Genomic DNA, 20,064 nt, shown 5'->3' with positions numbered 1-20,064 from the left:
AGCCTGATACTCTTTCTCCTTCATAACTTCCACGCCTTTATGTCCTCTATTACCACTGCCCCATCTTGTGCCTCATCCGTCCTTGTACTTAATGTCATAAATGGCCTCCTTTCTGTTTCTTCCCCAATGTAATTAGTACACACGGATGCCAGAATATTCTTAAGTACAGCTTTAATGTGGACAGTCCTGTGGTTTGGCATCTTTAATGGATCTTTATCTCCTTCACGTTAGAATGTGAGCTCTGGGAGGACCAGAATCGTGTCTGTCATGCTCTCCACTTCATCCCCAGCCCTGAACCCGCAGTCTGGCCTGTTGTTCTTACTCCATAAATACTTGCTGAATGAATAAATACCAAAGTATTTGGTATTGTCTGGGATTTAGCCCTAAACCTCCCTTCTCGGCTCTACCTCTTAGTCTGCATCACACGCGCTGTGTGGAAACCAAACTTGGCCCTTACACTCTTACCGCTCCTCCTATGCTTGTGTTTTTGTAGTGATCTTTGTTCTCTTGGATCAGTTGAAGCTCTGCCTTGCCTTCAAGACCTAATCACAAGCCGCCTCTTCCAAGATAACCTGACCCTCCAGTCAGAATTACCTTCTGACTCCCCATACACTTTCCTCTGGGAAGTCACTGCACTTACTGTCCCTTATGTTGGATCTTTTTCTGTGCATATTCCGTTTTCCCCTCTTAAAGACTAAGCTCCTTAGGGACTGTTGTAGTCACCTTACTCTTACCTTCAACTCCTCACTGTCCGTGGTAGACATTTTGTGGTAGATGTCAAATGAATGAAAGTATGGATGCAAACGTAAATACTGAAGAGGTAGGTCAGGAGCAAACTGTAGAGAGTCTTGAATTAAGAATTTGGCAGCAGGCACTCGGGGCTTATGAGCAGGACTTAGATACACTCTCAGCGGTCATTTAGGAATTAAATGATAGCACTGCAGCGGATGGAGGAGACAGAGGAAGGATTGTAACAGACCACCCAGGAGGTTATTATAGCCTGAGACTTCAGGTGCTGTAAAAGCCTGATAGAAGGGACGCCTGGGTGGCTCAGTTGGTTAAGCAGCTGCCTTCAGCTCAGGTCATGATCCCAGCGTCCTGGGATCGAGTCCCACATCTGGCTCCTTGCTTGGCAGGGAGTCTGCTTCTCCCTCTGCCTCTGCCTGCCACTCTGTCTGCCTGTGCTCACTCTCACTCCTCTCTCTCTGACAAATAAATAAATAAAATCTTTAAAAAAAAATAAAAAGCCTGATAGAAACAGCTGAGGAAACAGATTCAGGAGAGGTTCTGAAGGCAAAACGGACAAGAGCTGGCTATAAGGCTTAAATCTGGGAACACAGAAGCATTAATGAGTATGAAAATGGCCCTTAAGGTTTTGAACCTAGGTGCCTTGGAAAATAAAATTATAATCTCCTCCAGTGTAGGACTTATTTATAATTCACGCATGTGGCTAGCAATTGCTAGTTAAAAAAAAAGAAGAAGGGTATTTTTATGTATAGCAAAAATTTTATTAGGAATCAGTATTTGATCATGACTATTCGAACCTGAGGTAGTCATACTCGGAATTTAATCATTTATTCATCAAGCAAGTATTTATGGAACATACACCATGCTTTTTAAAACCTGACCTGTGCATAAAAATTTCCTGTGGAGTTTGTTTTATGGCTTTTGGGGTGTTTAGAGAGAGAGCACACATGCATATGCACAAGCAGGAGTGGGGGTCTGGTGCAGAGCAAGAGAATCTCAAGTAGGCTCCAGCACGGGGCATAGTCTCATGACCCCAAGGTCATGACCTGAGCCAAAATCAAAAATCGAACACTTAACCAACTGAGCCACCTAGGTGCCCCATCCTGTGGAGTTAAAAAAAAAAAATCCTTCTCTTGGTTTTGTTTCAGTAAAAAAGAGCTATCTAAAAGTCTACCTGGAGATAGGAAGGAAGGTTTCAGGAATAGCATTCCTCCAACTACAGCGAGCAGAGATGGGAAAGCCAACTGGTAGGAACGCTGAAAGCCTCTGTGTGCCCTTTCTACTTTAGGTCCCATGACCGGGACTGGAACGAAAATAGACAAGCAAGGGGGGCGCCTGGGTGGCTCAGTCATTAAGTGTCTGCCTTCGGCTCAGGTCATGATCTCAGGACCCGGGGATTGAGCCCGGCACTGGATTCCCTACTCAGCAGGAAGCCTGCTTCTCCTTCTCCCGCTTCCCCTGCTTGTGTTCACTCTCCCGCTGTCTGTCAAATAAATAAATAAATCCTTTAAAGAAAAAAAATAGACAATTGAGAAACGTGGTTGGTTTCAGAGAAGGTAAGTCAGGGTAGATTTTAAAATATAAGTGTCAGGAGATTCAGCGTATCTGAAGTTAAGAGTGTGGGCTGGGGAGCCAAAGCACGTGGGTGCAAATCCTAGCTGTGCCACTTATGAACTCCATGCTGTTGGGCAAGTTGTGTATTTCTCCATCTAGAAGGGGTGGATGACAACAGACCTACCTTCTAGGCTTGTTTGAACCAGGGCCCTAATGTGTGCCAAGGCCCTCTGTGGCCACAGCCAACTCAAAGGGGCACCACTGGATGTTTTAAATATATTAAATTTTCAAGAGAAACAGCAGTGTGTGGCGTCATCGGTCAGATAACCTCAGGATCTACTAGCTCGAGATAGTTCATGGTTGCAACATCTTACCATGTTCCATTCCTTTCGATAATGCCATGTCTTTTCAAAGCTGGTCTTCTGGGATGGCTATGGTAAAAAGCCACAGTACGGCATGAAAACCCACATGGGCACCCAGCTGAGTTCGGGGACTCTGGCTTTGCACATTCATGAACATTCAGTAAAAGTTAATTGTTACAGTCATCGCGGGAGACGTTCCAGAGAGCCATGGAAATGCGAGACCTGGAACTCACTGGAGCAGTTGAAGCTGGGGTGAGAGCTGGAGTGAGTGTTCCTGTGCACTAAATGAAACCCATGAGCGGGGAAGAAGGAGGAGAGCCCAGAACAGAATCCCGGAGAATGCGCACCATGGGGCACCCGAGAAGCAAGGGGGAGTAGTGGTGTGGGAGGAGAAAGCAGAGAACAGCCCGTGTCACAGAAGTGAGGGAGCAGACTGTTCGAGGACAGACTGGACTCTGGTAGAGAGACTGAGGAGCTCCAGTGCAGCAGGGAGAACAGGAGCCAGCCTGGCCGAGTCCATGCAGGGGTGAGAGGCAAAGGCAGCAGGGGTGAGAGGCAAAGGCAGCAGGGGCGGAGCTCCCACTGGAGAATCTTGATACAGACAAGGGGACTGGGCTCTGTCTCCGGGGAAACATAACACTCTCCGTGCTGAGTATTGTCTTGGGGCCGGGGGGGGGGGGGGGCTTTTTGTGGTTTTATCTGTTTGCCCGTGTGTTGGTTTGTGTCGAATCCTGCTTTCTGGGAAGGAGGGGAGCAATCATCTGGTAATACCTTGATGATGTCCCCTTTGAGGTCATCCCCATGGAGTGGAAGTCTTTGTACTGGAGGAATAGGATCCGGTAACATTGCAAAGATACCTTTCTTTGGGTTTTACTAAATCAATAAAAGCCCATTCACAGCCACTCAAAATAGTGTCTGTGATGTTGCCACTTCAGAGGCATGCCTCCGGTTATCTGTGTGTTTCCAGAACGTTCATGTTTCCTCTAAGCAAGCTGAGGCCAGCCAAGCGGCCTGGTGTCTGGCACCCTCAGACATTGTTGTGGATCAAGTGATACCCTGAAGTCTCGGCTGTAGCTAGACTTGTCGTGCTATTACACACGTTCTCCCTCTGGTAAAACCCTAGGTGAGTGACAACAGCACTGAATGGTAAAAGTCAGGAGCTCCCATCTAGTGTGTGTCTAGGCATACGACAGCCGCGGCATTTGGCATCTCTCCAGTCTTCACTGATAGGTATCAGTAGCCCCATTTGACAGAGGAAGAAGCTGAGAAGAAAAGATACAGAGCTGGAATTTTAATTGAGGTGTCTTTAACCCCGTGCCCAGTCTTTCAGCTTACTCCATGGCCTTCTAAATCTTCGAGAGATGCTCGTCCAGTGCCGGGTGTCTTCGTCAAAGCTAAAAGTCAGTTCTAGGTCAGAGGAAACAGACGCCGTGTGCTAGTGTCTGAGATCTGTCCCACTGGGACATACGGACATTGTTTCTAAGTCGAAGAGACCGAGTATGAGGAAGTGTAGACATCTTGGGCTCGAGTACCACTGACTCGGTCCTTGTTTTGGTCTGTTGCTTACCGGCTTTGTCCTTTGGTGGTGCTTGCTCACGGCTCCCTTGTACAACACAGCGGTATAGATGAACAGCAGTTACACAGAACATGCTCTGCACAGGGCCTGGCCCCGTAAATAGCCAGGGTTACAATTTCTGTTTTTTATGCTTTGGTCTTCCAAAGCATAAAGTGTGCTTGGAAACATCTTTTTAAAGCTTTTTTCTCATCTGGTCATTTTGCATATTAGACCAAGCAAGGAGACTGCTCTTATGGTTTTGTTTTTGTTTTGTCTTGTTTTATAATATAACATTGACCTCGTAGGAAGCCGACTGTGCAGTTATCTCACCTCTTTGGACAACTGTGAAGATCTAGAAAGAAAACAGGGTATGCAAGGAGCAAAAACAAGTTTCCTGCAGCTCTGAAGAGCGCTTCCTGGGTGCTGGGGAAAGGAACTCTGGCTAGAGATGAGTCCCATGACCTCCCTGCCCCTGTTCTGTTCTTGCAGAAGGGTGAACTAGCACCCAGCCTGTGGATTCACACACACAATTCTGAGACTTTGTTATCCATCTAGTGCTTATTTCTAATGCACTTAAGTTGTGTCAGGCACTGGCCAGGTGCTGTGGATTAAAGATGAGTAAGTTGCCTTGCCAGCCAGCATCTTTTCAACTCAAAGGATGCTCTCGGTGTAGAAAGAGAGGCTGGCAAGTATGTCAGTGAGTCGAGCCTGTGTGGAGTGCCGAGGGAGTACAAGGGAAGCCTGGGCTGTCAGGGAAGGCTTCCTCAGGCGGGCCATATCATCTGAACCGAATCTTAGTGCCAAACAGGAACTATCTGGTAGAAACGAGGAGTAGATATTTCATTTGAGGAATGAAAGGTGTGTGTGAAGGTGCTGAGATACCAGAAGGCAGAGGATGTTCAGAGAAGCACAGGAAGTCCGCATGACTGAGGTAATGCCGGCAGAAGGTTCGAGTAAGCATGGAGAGGCAGGAAGAATTGCTGCAGGCCTGCCTTCTAGGAAAGGATGGTGGAGCTGAGTCATAATTAGTACATTATGACGAGACCAGCTATATCTATGGTTTGTAATAGGTTCTAAGCATTGCACTAAGTGTTTTATCTGTGGTATATCAGTGAATTTTCATAGGAACCCAGTGAGGTGAAGACAGTATCATCTCCATTTCACAGAAATAAGCTTGAAGAAGTGAAATAACATGCTCAGGGCACCCTCCTGTTTCAGGGGCAGAACAGGAACTTGAACCCAGGTCTTTGTGATTGCATGATCCATGTTCTTTCCACTATACAGAAAGGTGGTTTAAATTATACACAGTGGTGTGTTATGAGGCATAACAGACAAATAGAATATATTTTGGAAAGATTTCCATTCAGAATGGTTCAAATAAAAGTTTTGGTGTGAAAACCTTACTTCTCTGGCACCTATTCTTTTAGCCAGATCAGATTTAGGGATCTCAGTCAAATTGGTTGAGAAGAACATCATGGTTACAAGTACGGGCTCTGAAGCCAGGCTGCCTGTGTTCAGGTGCTAGCCATGCCTCTCCTACCTGTTGGACCCTGGAGCTCAGTTTCCTCATCTTTAAAGTGACAGTAATGGGGCGCCTGACTGGCTCAGTTGGTAGAGCATACAATCAATACCTTATCTCAGGGTTATGAGTTTGAGCCCTGTGTTGGGCAGAAAGATTACTTTAAAAATTTTAAAAATTAAAAAAATAAAGTGGCAGTACTAATGGAATTTACCTCATTAGGGTTGTTGTAAGGTTTAAGTCACTTTCTCCAGACAATGCTTTTATACGGCCTCTTACATAGTATTACTATCAATGAGGCAATTGGGCTCTTGGCATCAGCAGAAGAAAGCCAATTTTTTGGTGGTTTGTTTTGTTTTGTTTTGTTTTGTTTTGTGTTTGTTTTATGTATTGCCTGGGAGTGGGGGCAGGGCCGGGGGTGGGGAGAGAATCTTTAGCAGGCTCCACGCCCAGTGTGGAGCCCTATGCATGGCTCAGTCTTATGACCCTGAGATCATGACCTGAGCTGAAATCGAGAGTTGGCTGCTTAATGAACTGAGCCATCCAGGAACCCCTTGTTTTTGTTTTTGCTTTAAGGTTTCATTCATTCATTCATTTATTTTAGAGCAGGAGACAGCTCCTGTACATGGGTGCAAGGTTGGTGGGGGGAGAGAGGGGGAGGAGGAGAGAGAGAGAATCTTGAGTAGACTGTGCACTGAGCATGGAGCCCGACACAGGGCCCGATAGCACGACCCTGAGATCATAACCTGAGCTGAATCCAAGAGTCTTAACCAACTGAGCCAGCCACCCAGGTGCCCCAAACCAAGGTTTATTTTTAGGATTTTATTTTTAAGATTTAAGATTAAGTTATGTTTTGCCTTGGGCCCCAGATGTTTTATCCTTCAAAAACTCTTAGACTAGAGTTTTGGGTGGGCTTGAAGAGGGATTTTTATCAGATTGTCCAAGAGTTCTATTTCCCAAGACTTAATCATGACTGCTTTACAATATGCTTTTGACAATTTAAAAAGTTACTCTTTGAAAGGTCTTGATATTGTGGTATATGTCATCAAACACTTAAAAGGAGCTTCTGGCTGCACAATTACAACATTGTGAGTCACATTTAGTAAGTGGGTTTGTTGGCAGTCGTTTGCTACTAATAATAAAGTATATGATAAAGTACCCAAGTTTTTGGAATATTACCACTGTTTTAAGGGGAGTCCTGTTATTCCAGATGTAACCAGTGTGATTCACTTGCAGTACTGTGTATTTTCTTGCATTGGAAAGTCTAGAGTGGAATTCCTGGCCTTGTCTTTGGAATCATGTAGAAATATTTTATATGCATAGAAATCATCCATTGTTTGTATATTTCTAACTACTAAACTACATTTAGAACAATCTCTGTGCCTTCAGGAAAGTTGGACTCTTTAGTTTGAATTCCAGACTTTCGGTCCACAGAGGGGAGTTGCATTTTGCATGGTGTTTAAGTTCTAAGGTCAGCACATAAGGTGAGAATTTTAAGTAGTCCAGGTTTCCCTGAAAATCCCCTAGGAAGGCCGGCTTCACAGCTAAGGCTGACAGACTCTGCGTCCAACAGAATGCCAGCCCAGTGCAGCTGGTTTCTTTCCAGCACCAGGTGGAATCATTGGCATAGATTCAGGAGCCATAATTATTACTTTTTTAGTTGTTAGCTACAAATATCAGAATCACACTTGAGTAGTGAGTTGCACACACTAAGAGATGGATAGGAACTATCTAGGGAAAGCAGATTCATGCTCTTTGTCACACTGCTCCAAGAAGTAGGTTCATGGAATCACCCAGACTAATCAGTCCATCTCTCACACGTGCAAATGGCCAAATATAGAACTTACATGAACTGCCCTCTGTGCAGTGCCATCCCGTTGTATCTGGAGCCCGATAAAGGGGGATTTGAAGGAATTGAGCCTTAGAACATTTGTGGTTATGCAGCTGCTCCCAAGTTATTAACAAAGATGCAGCACCCAGAACTTACTTCTGTAGCATCTTAAAACTGGCTTCACCAGAACACCAAAAATAAGACCGTCACTATTTAGATGAATTGGTTAAAGTAAAGGCCTTGTTGCTGTTCTCTTTATCAGTTGAGGTCAAATGATTTTACCTTATTATCCTTCACCAACACTCCATATTTAAGTTTTTTTCTAAAAAGGCTTGTATTGGCTTTGTGGTTGCTACAACTTCTATTTTGAAAAATGCAGAGGGAATAGAAAAGAACTGATAGTAGTTTTCCATTGTAGCCTAGCCGATTACCACATATTTGGTGGTGCAAAACAGCATCCACTATCATCTCACAGCTCTCTGGATCAGAAGTCTAGACAGCGTTCATCTGGGTTTTCTGCTTGGTTCTGGCCAGAGCAGGGGTTCTCTTCTGAGGTGAGACGTCCTGTCCTCTTCAGGCTCTCGGCAGCATTCAGTTCCTTACGGTTGCAGAACTTGCAGCAACTGTTTTCCTCAAGTTCAAGTCCAGCAGGAGGGTGTCTGCTGTTGTGTCTGTTCTCTTTCAAGGGCTCTTCTGACTTACCAGGATAAGTCAGGCTTACTCAGGATGCTCTCCCTTTTGATTAACTCACACTCGACTCACTAGGGACATGGAGCCCCTGGGTGGCTCAGTCGCTTAAGCATCCAACTCTTGATTTTTGGCTTGGGTCATGATCTCAGGGTCATGAGATGGAGCCCCGCATTCAGGCTCTGCACTCAGTGCGGAGTCTGCTTAAGATCTCTCTCTCTCCCTGTCCCTTCCCCTGCCCTCTCGCATGCGTGCTCACTCTCAAATGAATAAATTAATTTAAAAAAAAAAAAAAAGGTCAACTCACTAGGGACCTTAACTCTGTCTGCAAAGTCCCTTTTGCCATATAACAACGATCATGGGAGTGATATCCCACCGTATTCACCAACCCTGCCCACACTCACCAGGAAGGCATTCATTATACAGGGCATGTAAGCCAGCAGGTGGAAATCCTGGGAGCCATCTTGGAATTCTCTCTGTGAGAGAAATAATACTGTAATAATGTTACCAAGTACCTACGGAAGTGCCAGACACTGTTTGATTAATTCCCACCTCTTCCTCAAATAGTATTATCCATGTTTCACTTACAGGGAAACTAAAGCTCAGGGATGAAGCAGTTTGTGTTGCTAATAAATAGCATGGTCATGGTGGCATCCAAAGCCTGGGCTCTTTCCATTTTGCTATATTACCTTGCTAAATCCTGTCACTCTTCCCTCCCTGTTTGTGGAGGTGTCATGATACAGGGAAGAATAAGCATGTATCATGCACAAAGCAGTTTGTTGAAGCGAGAGGGATTCATCTTCCACTGACTACCAAAGAATTGTCTTCAGTTATTATTTACTTCTTACATTGTACCACAAGAATGTGAGTAATAAAATAATGATAAACTACAAGTAACAGGAAAAGCAAGGTCAGGAAACTTAGTAAAAGACTGGAAATCAAAACCAGAGGAACTAAAGTAACATAGATTTGGCTCTTGGCCTTCTGGTCCCAAAGTAAAGGGAAATTATATGGTTCTTCTTTTCAAAGACAAAAATAGCCCAGGACTGGATCAAGGTTTTCTCAGCACGTAGTTCTCAAAGAAACATGTAACATGGGATTGTGTGTAGGAAGAATGAATGGCTTTACAAGTAATCATCAAATAGTGGCCACAATCTGAAAAATCTAGTCATGTAGCAAGTGGTTTTTATTAAGTAAATATTAAATATAATTACAAATTAAATATAATTAAAGAGTATCCTGTTTAAGAAGCTGGTTAGGGGTTTAGAACTCTTCCCTTGATGAAAAAGTATAGGTCTCTTCTCTGTTTTGTAACTGTGGATTCAGGGTTACTTGACCTGTGTTCTAATGAAGTCTTACTCTGTTCTATTTTTGTGACACTAGCCAAAAAAGAAGAACATGTCAGCCTACCAAGTGTTCTGTAAAGAATATCGCGTAACCATCGTGGCTGACCATCCAGGTATAGGTAAGAACATTTCCGGTCTTCAGTTTTGTTACTCTTCATTTGTATTTTTGCTGTTGTGCGGTTAATTCAGCCATTCGGCAGGCAACTTCTTCCCGTTGTATTAAAATAACATAAATCTCATTTTTCCCCACAGTTCTGAAGTCACTTTAGACTTTGTCTCGGTCCACCCCATCCATAAAAGAGATAAGCTTTCTGTTTATAGCTCTTAAAATGATAAAATGGGAAACTGAGTAAGATGAAATATTTTGAAGTACATTATGTGAAGCCGCAGATGTTTGTCTCCAAGATCCTTTAGCTAATCCTTCCCTTAATCTGGCCCTTGGGTGTGAGTTACAGCAAAAAGACTTAACATTGCTCATATTTGTCTCTGAGTCAGAAGTTAGTGAGATGAGAAAAATGCTCTGCCACAGACCTTGACAAGTCATTTCACCTCTACAAATCTCATTTGCCTAATGTGTACCATAGCTTCCCAACCTACTCGTCAAGGTTGTTAGGAGGCACACATGAAGTGCCGTAAGAGATGTGAGAGCTTTATTAAAGCGTGACCTTGCCATACAAATGGAAGGGCAGCGTTGCGCTTCTGGGCCACTCGAGGGAAATTCTTTGGTTCTCTGCTTTTGAAACTTGCTAAAAATCTAACAGCTTTTATCAAATTCCATAGAACGTTAAGTTTTCTTTAGCCCAAGTGGATAAGCTCTGTAAAATGAGATCAAATTGAAAGACACCAGAAAGATGCTTAAGGGAGAAATCCCTGGAGAATAGATGTGTGAGAATTTGAGCCTGTCTCATGACCACTAAAATAGCCCCTTCCCTCCCAAGAGAAAAGAGTCAAGAAAAGTGATGGGGTTTTAGTTCGGTTTTATAGAAGAACCTTGTGCTATTTAAATCTGAGCTTAGAAAATCCTTTTTCTGGTTTTTGCTCTTATCAATCTTCTGTTTGGTTTATAGTCAAACCTTTACTGTGTTAACATTTTTTTTTTACTCTTTTATGCCAGATTTTGGGGAACTTAGTAAAAAACTGGCTGAGGTGTGGAAGCAATTGCCAGAAAAGGACAAACTGGTAAGTACATTTCCTTACAAACACGGTTTTCCTTGCTTTATGCCTTCCAAAATGTGTCATTCTCCTATAGCCCATCCAGCCAACAGTGAAAACAGTGGGAAAAAATCACAAATCAATAGAAAATGGTTTGGCAGAGGGCATTAACACTGGCCGGTGCCAGTTTACTCTAGTGAGGAGTCAGCTGCAGGAAGGCTGTCTTTTCTAGCCTCATCTAGTTGTTTTCCAACAACCTTATATTTGAGCCAAAAGATGGCCTCACTTGGGCAGTGTTTATGGGTCAAAAGAGAATCTAAAATCAGCCCTTTCCTGCAAACAGCCACTGGTAAGACCAGATATGAATGGAGGAAGGCCACCTCCTCCTGGTTACTGCCGATCAGAATTATGGACTGTGCTCACTAGGTTAACCGGTTCCGGGTCCTTCTCCTCATCGGCCATTACCAAATAATCCATCCCACTATCAAATAGCCAGGAAGACAATGGAAACTGGTCCTATTGGAATCATTCCCAGTCACTCTCCAGCCAGGTGATGTGAAGGTGATCTGGGAATTCATCTGGGTGAAATGAAAATATTTGTCACCCAGGTTAGGTTATCTTTCGTTCCCATTTTCCGGGTCATTGTCATCCTGTGGTTGGCATTGCCATCCAGTAGGATGGCATATTGAACCCCATGGACAGCATACTGAGCCACATGTTTACCCCATGATTTTACATTTCGACCTGCAAGTAATCTCAAAATCCATGCCAAGACCTGCCTGTTAGCATGGGGGAGCGTTAAAGAGTCCTCTACTAAGATAGCACGGTGGTCAGCATCTGAGGCCTGTTCAGTACCTTCAGCTTCAGAGTTGCTGTTCAGCCCCCACCCGCCCCCCCTCCAGGCTTTCCTTTCTTTCCTTCACTCTCCTCTCCTATAACTGCTTTCCCTTTTGTGTCTTGTCCTGTTTCATTTATCATAATTTCTTTGGCCCTGATCTGACTGCAGATTTGGAAGCAAAAAGCTCAGTATCTGCAACACAAACAGAACAAAGCAGAAGCTACAACTGTGAAAAGAAAAGCATCCTGCTCAGAAGTTCCCGTGAAAGTGAAAGGTAGTGACTGCGACCCTATGTTCCTTAGAGCGTTGTGAATCTTGCTTCTTTACTAGGAATCAGGAGAGCAGCCTGTGTCAGAAGCAGATCTTGATACTGAGATGTTATTACCGAATATTACAGGTTGCAAAAAATAAATTTAGAAAATGTAAATCAGAAGTCACCAAACTTTTTCTGTAAAGGGCCAGAGTAAACACTTTAGGTCTTGTGGTCCATACGCACTCTTTGTCACATATTCTTTATTTTTTCTACAACCATTTAAAAATGGAAAACTATTCTTAGCTCATGGGCTATACAAAAACAAGGCTTGGGCCAGATTTGGCCCACAGTCCCTACTTTTGCCAAATGCCTGGTATAGCTCATAAAAGGGGGAAAAGCAGGAAGACTATCTTTGTGATGTTCTAAGCCATAGGCAAGCGTTCTCTCTCTATTTCATCTCTGTTCTCAGCTTCCTCTGCAGGAGTACTGTCACCCCAAAAGAAATCCCCGCCTACCACCATGCTGTTGCCAGCCTCTCCAGCCAAAGCCCCTGAGACAGAGCCCATTGATGTCGCTGCTCATCTGCAGCTGCTGGGGGAGTCCCTAAGCCTCATCGGACACCGCCTGCAGGAAACCGAGGTGAACGTGACTGTCAGTCACTTGTTTCTTACAGGATATGAGTCCATTTACTCCTTCCACACGCATCCATTGAGCAACTCCTGTTGTGTGCTAGATTATTCCAGGTGCTCAGGAGACAATGATGAAGAAAATATACACCAGTAGAACCGTCCAGAGATTTGGACTCTTCATCCTAGCTCTCAAAGTTTATGCTTACACCATTGAACAATGGCACAGAAAGGAGTTGCAATCTCCTATAACTTTCTTTCCCCAGTTTTTATTGAGATATAATCAACATATGATCCTGTAACTTATTTTGATCTTTTTTTTTTTCATGCAATGGGAAAAATGAATACAAATCCCATGGAAATTTTAATCACTTGTACTTAGAAGACAGTTTGAATTTTTCTGCACATTTCCAGTAAGGTCTTGGGTAGACAGAGTAAACTGTACAGGGGATTAAGAGTGCTTCTACTTCTTTGAAAATGGGTAGCAAGGGGCACCTGAATGGCACAATTGGTCAAGCGTCTCTTGGTTTCGGCTCAGATTGTGATCTCACAGTGATGACAATGAGCCCCATATTGGGCTCTGCGCTGAATGCAGATTCTGAATGCTTAAAACTTTCTCCTTCTCCCTCTGCCCCTTTTCCTGCCCTGTCCCCCTCATGCTCTCTCTCCTGCTCTCTAAAATAAATAAATAAATCTTAAAAAGAAAGAAAATAGGTAGCAAATAGGGAAATTGAGATTCTCAAGCTCTTCATTACTCCGTGTTAAATTATACAGCACTGTGTGCCCTAGGGAGATCTTTGTCCCTTTAAGCTTCAATTTCAAAATCACTTAACCTGCAAAGCTGTCATGTTCCATTTCTATTACCATATTCAGTTTCTAATCATATTGCCCCCTTGGCTAACTCAGTCGTGTAGTATTTCAGTTTTCCACTGGGCCCTAATAGGACATTCCAGCAAGGAAGTCAGTCTTTGCTACTAAAGCCATTTCTAAGCTGAGAAATCAGTGTTGGAATATGAAGCTATTCACTTGCTTCTCTGTGGAAGTTGTATTTTTTTTTTAAGATTTATTTATTTATTTGACAGAGAAATAGCAAGCACAAGTAGGCAGAGCGGCACACTCCCGCTGAGCCTGATGTGGGGCTCAATCCCAGGACCCTGGGATCATGACCCAAGCTGAAGGCAACTGCTTAACTGACTGAGCCACCCAGGTGCCCCAAAGTTGTGTTGTTAATATTATTCAACAAATAAAATGCCAAAGACCACAAAGATGAAGGTTATCCAAGTTTTTTGGCTAATTTCAATAACTTAGCAGGTTTCAAAACAACTAGGGTATTTTCATAAAGGTTCAGATATTTAAATAGATACAGATATTTCCAGAATAAAATATCCTGGGATCCTTATTTATGATTCTTAGTTTCCTAAAGTTAGAAGTAAAAATTATTTGTTTTATGCCCCTTCCATATTCCACACTTTCCCTGATATTTCCATTTAGTTTAGCAAATATTTGTTGAGTACCTAGGCATTATTCCAAAACTTGGGGAAGTAGAAAATCTGACTCTCGGGCACCAGGGTGGCTCAGTGGATTAAGCCACTGCCTTCGGCTTGGGTCATGATCTCAGGGTCCTGGGATCAAGTCCCGCATTGGGCTCTCTGCTCGGCAGGGAGCCTGCTTCCTCCTCTCTCTCTCTGCCTACTTGTGATCTCTCTCTGTCAAATAAATAAATAAAATCTTTAAAAAAAAAAAAAAGAAAGAAAAAAAGAAAAGAAAATCTGACTCTCTTCCTGATGGTTTCCAGGTGATATCATTAGGAAACTTACAGTTTCACTGCAAAGGTAGAGCATATACATAATCAGCCATTAAAACAAGTCAGCTTCTATGAGCAGCTGCTTGGAGAGAGTTACACATACATGTGCCTAGAAAAGGGAAAGACTTGCACAAGTTTCCTAGCCCACTTTATTTTATGTAACAAAGGGTCTTATCGGGATCTAATTCACAAACAATAAAGTTTACCTTTTCAAACTGTAGGAGTTAGCGGTTTTCAGTATATTGATGGAATTGTGGCCTCATTGCTACCTAATTCCAGAACATTTTCTTTACTCCCAAAAGATACTCCACACCCATTAGCAGTAATTCCCGTCCCTCTCCAGTCTGCTTTTTCCCAGGCATCAGTCACTTGAATACATTCTCACAATTTTGCAGTTTCCTTGCACCACTCAGTTATTTACCTTATATTTTTATTTTACTGAATCTATCCATGCTTTCACAATGATATCCTTGATATCACAAGTCTGATATTCTAATTTTTTTCTAATATAATACATCACAATGGGTATGTCAGAATAATTTGTGTTCGCCTATATGCTCCCTAAAATTACATACTATGCTTTAAGGAACATTGATGTCTACAAGTCACTTATTTACAGATCGGATACTAGGAATCTAGTAAAATTAAGTGACTATGACAAGTGGACACACTGTAGCAGAGCCCAGCATGCGTTACTCCTAACTCTGTCTCCCTCTTTTGCTCTGTGCTGAACTGATACAGCGAGGGTAGCTAGAGAACAAAGAGAGTTAGGGGGAGTCAGGAGAGATTTTGTCAAGGGAAGTGCTCTTCTAACAGGGCCTGAAAGGATCTGGAGGGTTTTGTCTCACGGAGACTTTGGAGAGAGACCTTCCAAAACCAGAAAATGGTGCACATCTATTTCTTGACGTTCGAGTCTTCCACAGAGATGGATTAGAGGAGCCCTAGTGAGGCCGTAGACCCCCACTTGCACTTTAACCAGATCTTTTAGCTGTTTTGCATATTGAGATTCCATACCAGGGTTTCTTGTAAGTTTTTATTTCCATCCCAGTTAGTTGGGATGCCTGGGTGGCTCAGTCAGTTAAGTGTCTGCCTTTGGCTCAGGTCATGATCCCAGGGTCCTGGGATCAAGTTCTGCATCAGGCCCCTTGCTCAGCAGGGAGCCTGCTTCTTCCTCTACTTGTCGCTCCCCCTGCTTGTGCTCTCTCTCTGACAAATAAAACCTTTTTTTAAAAAATTAAATAAATTCCAGTTAGTTACCATGCAGTAATTTCATTTTTAATTTGAAACAGTCGTTTCAGATGTGCAGGATAGTGATTCAACACTCCATACATCAGTTGGTGCTCATCACAACAAATGCATTCCAGAACCCCTATTTCACCCATCTCCCTGCCTGCCTCCCGTTTGGTAACTGTCAGTTCTCTATAGTTAAGAGTCTGTTTCTTAGGGCGCCTGGGTGGCTCAGTTGGTTAAGCAGCTGCCTTCGGCTCAGGTCATAATCCCAGGATCCTGGGATCAAGCCCTGCATCGGGCTCCCTGCTCAGTGGAGAGCCTGTTTCTCTCTCTCCCTCTGCCTGCTGCTCTGCCTACTTGTGCTCTCTCTGCATCTCTCTAATAAATAAATAACATATATTTTTTTTAATTATTATTTTTTTTTAAGATTTTATTTATTTATGTGACAGAGAGAGACACAGCGAGAGATGGAACAAGAGCAGGGGGAAAGGGAGGAGGGAGAAGCAGGCTTCCTACCGAGCAGGGAGCCTGATGCGGGGCTTGATCCCAGGACCCTGGGATCATGACCCAAGCCGAAGGCAGATGTTTAACCACTGAGCCACCCAGGCGAGAAGTACACGTATGTGTGTGTCACACGTTAGTGTGTAGGGCTATAGAACTTTCGTCGTTACCACATTTGAGCTATATTCATGGAGTTCGTAAGAAAAGTACTTCTGCAGGCACCTGGGTGGCTCAGTCGTTAAGCGTCTGCCTTCGGCTCACGTCATGATCCCAGGATCCTGGGATCCAGATCCGTATCAGTCTCCCCGCTTAGCAGGGAGTCTGCTTCTCCCTCTCCCACTCCTCCTATTTGTGTTCCCTCTCCTGCTGTGTCTCTCTCTGTCAAATAAATAAATAAAATCTTTAAAAAAAAAAAAAAAGAAAGAAAGAAAGAAAGAAAAGAAAAGTACTTTTGCACACATGAACTCCATAGATCTTCTCTCTGGAGTAGGTTAGTCTAAGTGACTGACCTTAGGTCGCACAGAGGGTGAGTTAGGAATACAGAAAGGAACCTGGAAACGTACTGTGAAAAGTTTTCTTTTTAAACAACTTCAGAGTTATCAAAGCAGATACCTTCTCATTTCTGCTGCAAATTGCAGAGAACTGGCAGGACTTAAAGACCAACGTGAGGAAAGCAACCAGAACGTGGAGGGAGCGTCAGGAGTGGGCCCCGAGTTACAACCTGCTCTCCCTTCCTGCTCTCCTTTCAGGGCATGGTGGCCGTGTCCGGCAGTTTGTCAGTGCTTCTGGATTCCATCATCTGCGCGCTTGGCCCCTTGGCGTGTCTGACCACACAACTACCTGAACTGAATGGCTGTCCCAAACAGGTCTTGGTAAGTTGTCCTTGGATTTTTTTCAGCCAGACCCCTCGGGAGCCACAGAGGCCCTGCCTTAATGAGCTCTGTCGGACACAGGCTCACATGGCTTCCTGGCAGATGGCGCTCCCTCTGTCCCTTGGCTCACACACACGGTACCATATTGCTGAGTGCAGGCCGGGCCTTCAGCGCAGCTAGAAAGCGTGCCATTTCCCTAAACAGTCCTCTGGAGGGAAGCCTTCCAGCCTTGAGGGGCTTCAACTCCTCTGTGGCCTGTTTGGTCTTCTGCACACAAAGAAAGTACAGGAGTCTTCTGCCTCTTCTCCACAACGACTAATGGGAAAGAGCCAGTAGAGAAGCTTCTAGCAGAGCAGAGAACAGGCTGCCAGCTTCACGCTCCCGCAGCTTTCTCTAACTCTCCGGTTCCCTTCTCATCTCTCTCCCCTGACAAAGAAATAGGTCTCGGGGAACTAAGGTAGAGTACTCTTCAGCTGAACCTTTTCCTTTGTTTTGTAGTCAAACACACTAGACAACATTGCTTACATCATGCCTGGACTGTGACAGCGTGGAGTCCCGGGACAGAGACCTTATCCTCCCCCATTGCTGGTTTGTGTATATAGGACTGTTCCAGATCCCTTCACTGGCCTCCGGGTGTAGGTTTTAAATTTTTATATATATACATATATATGTATGTATATGTATATATATATATAATGTACAATATATACATAGGACTGTAACTACTTTGCTTTTAATAATTTTATGAAATGGCAAAGGTTTAGCCAAGAAGAAACCTTGGCAAGAATATGGGCTTGGGATTCTTATTTCTCCTGTGGTGGATAAATCTGCCTTAAAAATCAGTGTAACTTGGGGGCTGGGGGCTTGTTCTGGGTGCCAAGGGCATCTCTTTATGGACAGCTAAAATGTGATTTTTTTCCAAACTCAGTTGTACCTCCAGACCCATCACTGACCATTTGCCTTACCTGTCTTACAGTCGGAAATGTAATAGGAAAGATTATGGGAAGATGCCAGGTGACTAAACATACAAAGCCTTTCAATTTGAAGTGACCTAGGTAGGAAGTGATGAAATCATTCCCATCTTACAGTTACTGCAGTGGCTTAGGTGAACTTCGTAGGGGGTTCATTCCAATTCCTGCTACACAGGTGTCCGTGTCTCAAAATTTCTTGTAATCATTGGTACCATTAGCAGCCTCAGTAGGGGCCAAGGAGTTACGTGAGCCCCAGCAGCATAAAACACCTTGGAGAGGGTAAAGTTGTTATTGCACAAGTTGAATTGCATATATTGTGAGATGACCCAGAATATTCCATCTGCAGAACTAATTGCTGGTATCTTCCATCGGCGGCATTAGCTTAGTCACTGAGTCCTCACAGGTTTTGCTGCTTAGTTGCTGGATGGTTGGGGAAGATGAACTTTGCCCAGCATGATTCTTGGGTTCATCCCGTTGGCTCCCCTGGTGGACAGATAGATACCCAGTGTTCTGCATTCCACACATAAGTGAATTGCAAAAGTACTCGATTCTCATGTAGGTTTATTTATGTGCGCGTGTGAATGTGTTTTAATTATGTGTATTTAACTCTTTAGAATCTCTTAGATTTTAATTTATCCTGTAAATTTCTGTATATATAATTTAATAACAAAAGTCTCCACCAGCAACAGCATGTGGAAGATGCAGATTTGTCATTTTTCCCTCCGTCTTTCCTCTGGTCTCCTCTGAAAACTCCAAATCATCCACATTTTAAGGTATCGTGCCTCAAAAAGGAATCATTATGCCGGGATTCTAATGCTTTATTATTCAATAATGTCAAGAAAGCATAATTAAAAGGAATGTTACCATTCGCAGCTGCCCATTTTTCCAAAGAACTAGACTTTTGCTTCCCAGTTCCAAAGAAGACAGTTGAGCACTTCAGAGCTGTTTTTCAATCTGGTGTGAGATTCCCTGCCAAAACCAAGCTCCGGGGTAACTGTGCTTTCCTCCCCGGGTCTAGACGGAGCACGACAGCATCAGAGTAGATCTTTGAGGACCAGGCAGCCAGCCTGCGTCTAACTTACTCCCTTTCCTCTTCCCGCTGGTGTGGTCCTGGGGCTTTGTTTCCTGACTACTCTGGCTGCTGATCGGCCCTCAGCTCAGAGCGGTTGTGAAGTTTAATTGGGGAAACACAAGGAAATGGGTATGTTTGGGAACCAAAATCAAGAAGAGCAGAAATCTGGGTTTGATTTTGTGTGAGACCCTGTGCCACGCCTCATCTGTACCCATGGAAGTTTCCTGTTTGACACAGGGTATATCAACGAGGGGCCTTGAAGACACGGATTAGTACGGAAGAAGTCAATCCTACCCTTGTCATTTGTGCACATTAATGAAATCCTGATGAGGACCTACTTTTTGTTGGTTTGTTTTCCTTTAAACCCCAACCCTATTGTATTTGTATTTAAATTTGTACACATTTGTATAATAGTCTGTACCTTGTGGAATTTGGTACTACTAGAGGAAAAACTTTGGATTCAGACCTTCTTGCAGTTTTTATATCATTGTTTTATTTTGTTTTTTAAATTCTAGTGGTTTGATCCAAATCCCATTACAGTTGTATAAAGAAATAAAATTTTGTACTTATATTATTAAAAATCACATTTTTAATATTTGTAGTCCGGTCTCAGGTATCTTTTCCCTGTTGCTGACCAAGTTGCTATGCAATTCTAAAAACTGTCATTTTCCACCTCTGTCCCACTATGATTTACTTAAAAAGAAAAATCTGTCTGGAATAGAGGCCAAGTTTCTGATCTTAGCCATTTTCATAACATACATCTTGTTCTGTCTCTATTCACTTTTACATTGTAGAGTCTCGTGTTTTCTCTCTTGCAAGCTAAAAACCAGTGCCTCTGATAAGAGAAGCTCTATTCACTGATAAATGAAATTGTGTGTACACCCTATGTTGGCCTAACACAAGAAAGTAGCAGTTGTGTATTAAGGGTCACATGTGAACTGTGTGCTTAGATGTGATATATTTCATGCTGTTTCAGCCCTCTCCTGACTTAATGAATGATGTTGGATAAGTCACTTAGTCCTTAATGGGCGTCTGAAGTCCCAGCAGTAAAATAGTGTTAAGGTCACTCCCACCCCCAAGCCTGTGGCCGGCCAGCCTGACATAAGTGTCTAGTAACTCTGTGAACATTTAATATATGGATATC

General features: G+C 43.5%; 1 protein-coding gene across 6 annotated transcripts in view; it reads left to right on the top strand.

Moving 5' to 3' along the window:
• Positions 1 to 19,515, top strand: part of HMGXB4 (HMG-box containing 4) — a 29,801-nt gene extending 10,286 nt beyond the window's left edge. For all 6 annotated transcript variants that reach the window (XM_045083962.1, XM_045083961.1, XM_004743100.3 and 3 more), the window contains 6 exons: positions 9,639 to 9,720; positions 10,716 to 10,780; positions 11,760 to 11,865; positions 12,314 to 12,483; positions 16,755 to 16,877; positions 17,376 to 19,515. In XM_045083962.1, the coding sequence (XP_044939897.1) occupies positions 9,639 to 9,720; positions 10,716 to 10,780; positions 11,760 to 11,865; positions 12,314 to 12,483; positions 16,755 to 16,877; positions 17,376 to 17,420 (591 nt within the window). In that variant the 3' untranslated portion in view covers positions 17,421 to 19,515. The remainder of the gene's footprint in view (positions 1 to 9,638; positions 9,721 to 10,715; positions 10,781 to 11,759; positions 11,866 to 12,313; positions 12,484 to 16,754; positions 16,878 to 17,375) is intronic.
• The last annotated feature ends 549 nt before the right edge of the window (positions 19,516 to 20,064 follow it).

The sequence above is a fragment of the Mustela putorius genome, unplaced genomic scaffold, assembly GCF_011764305.1.
Source record: "Mustela putorius furo isolate JIRA1106 unplaced genomic scaffold, ASM1176430v1.1 tig00000738_pilon_pilon_pilon, whole genome shotgun sequence".
NCBI lineage: Eukaryota > Metazoa > Chordata > Mammalia > Carnivora > Mustelidae > Mustela > Mustela putorius.
The sequence above is the reverse complement of the archived record's forward strand: the minus strand, read 5'-3'. Positions and strand labels throughout refer to the sequence as shown.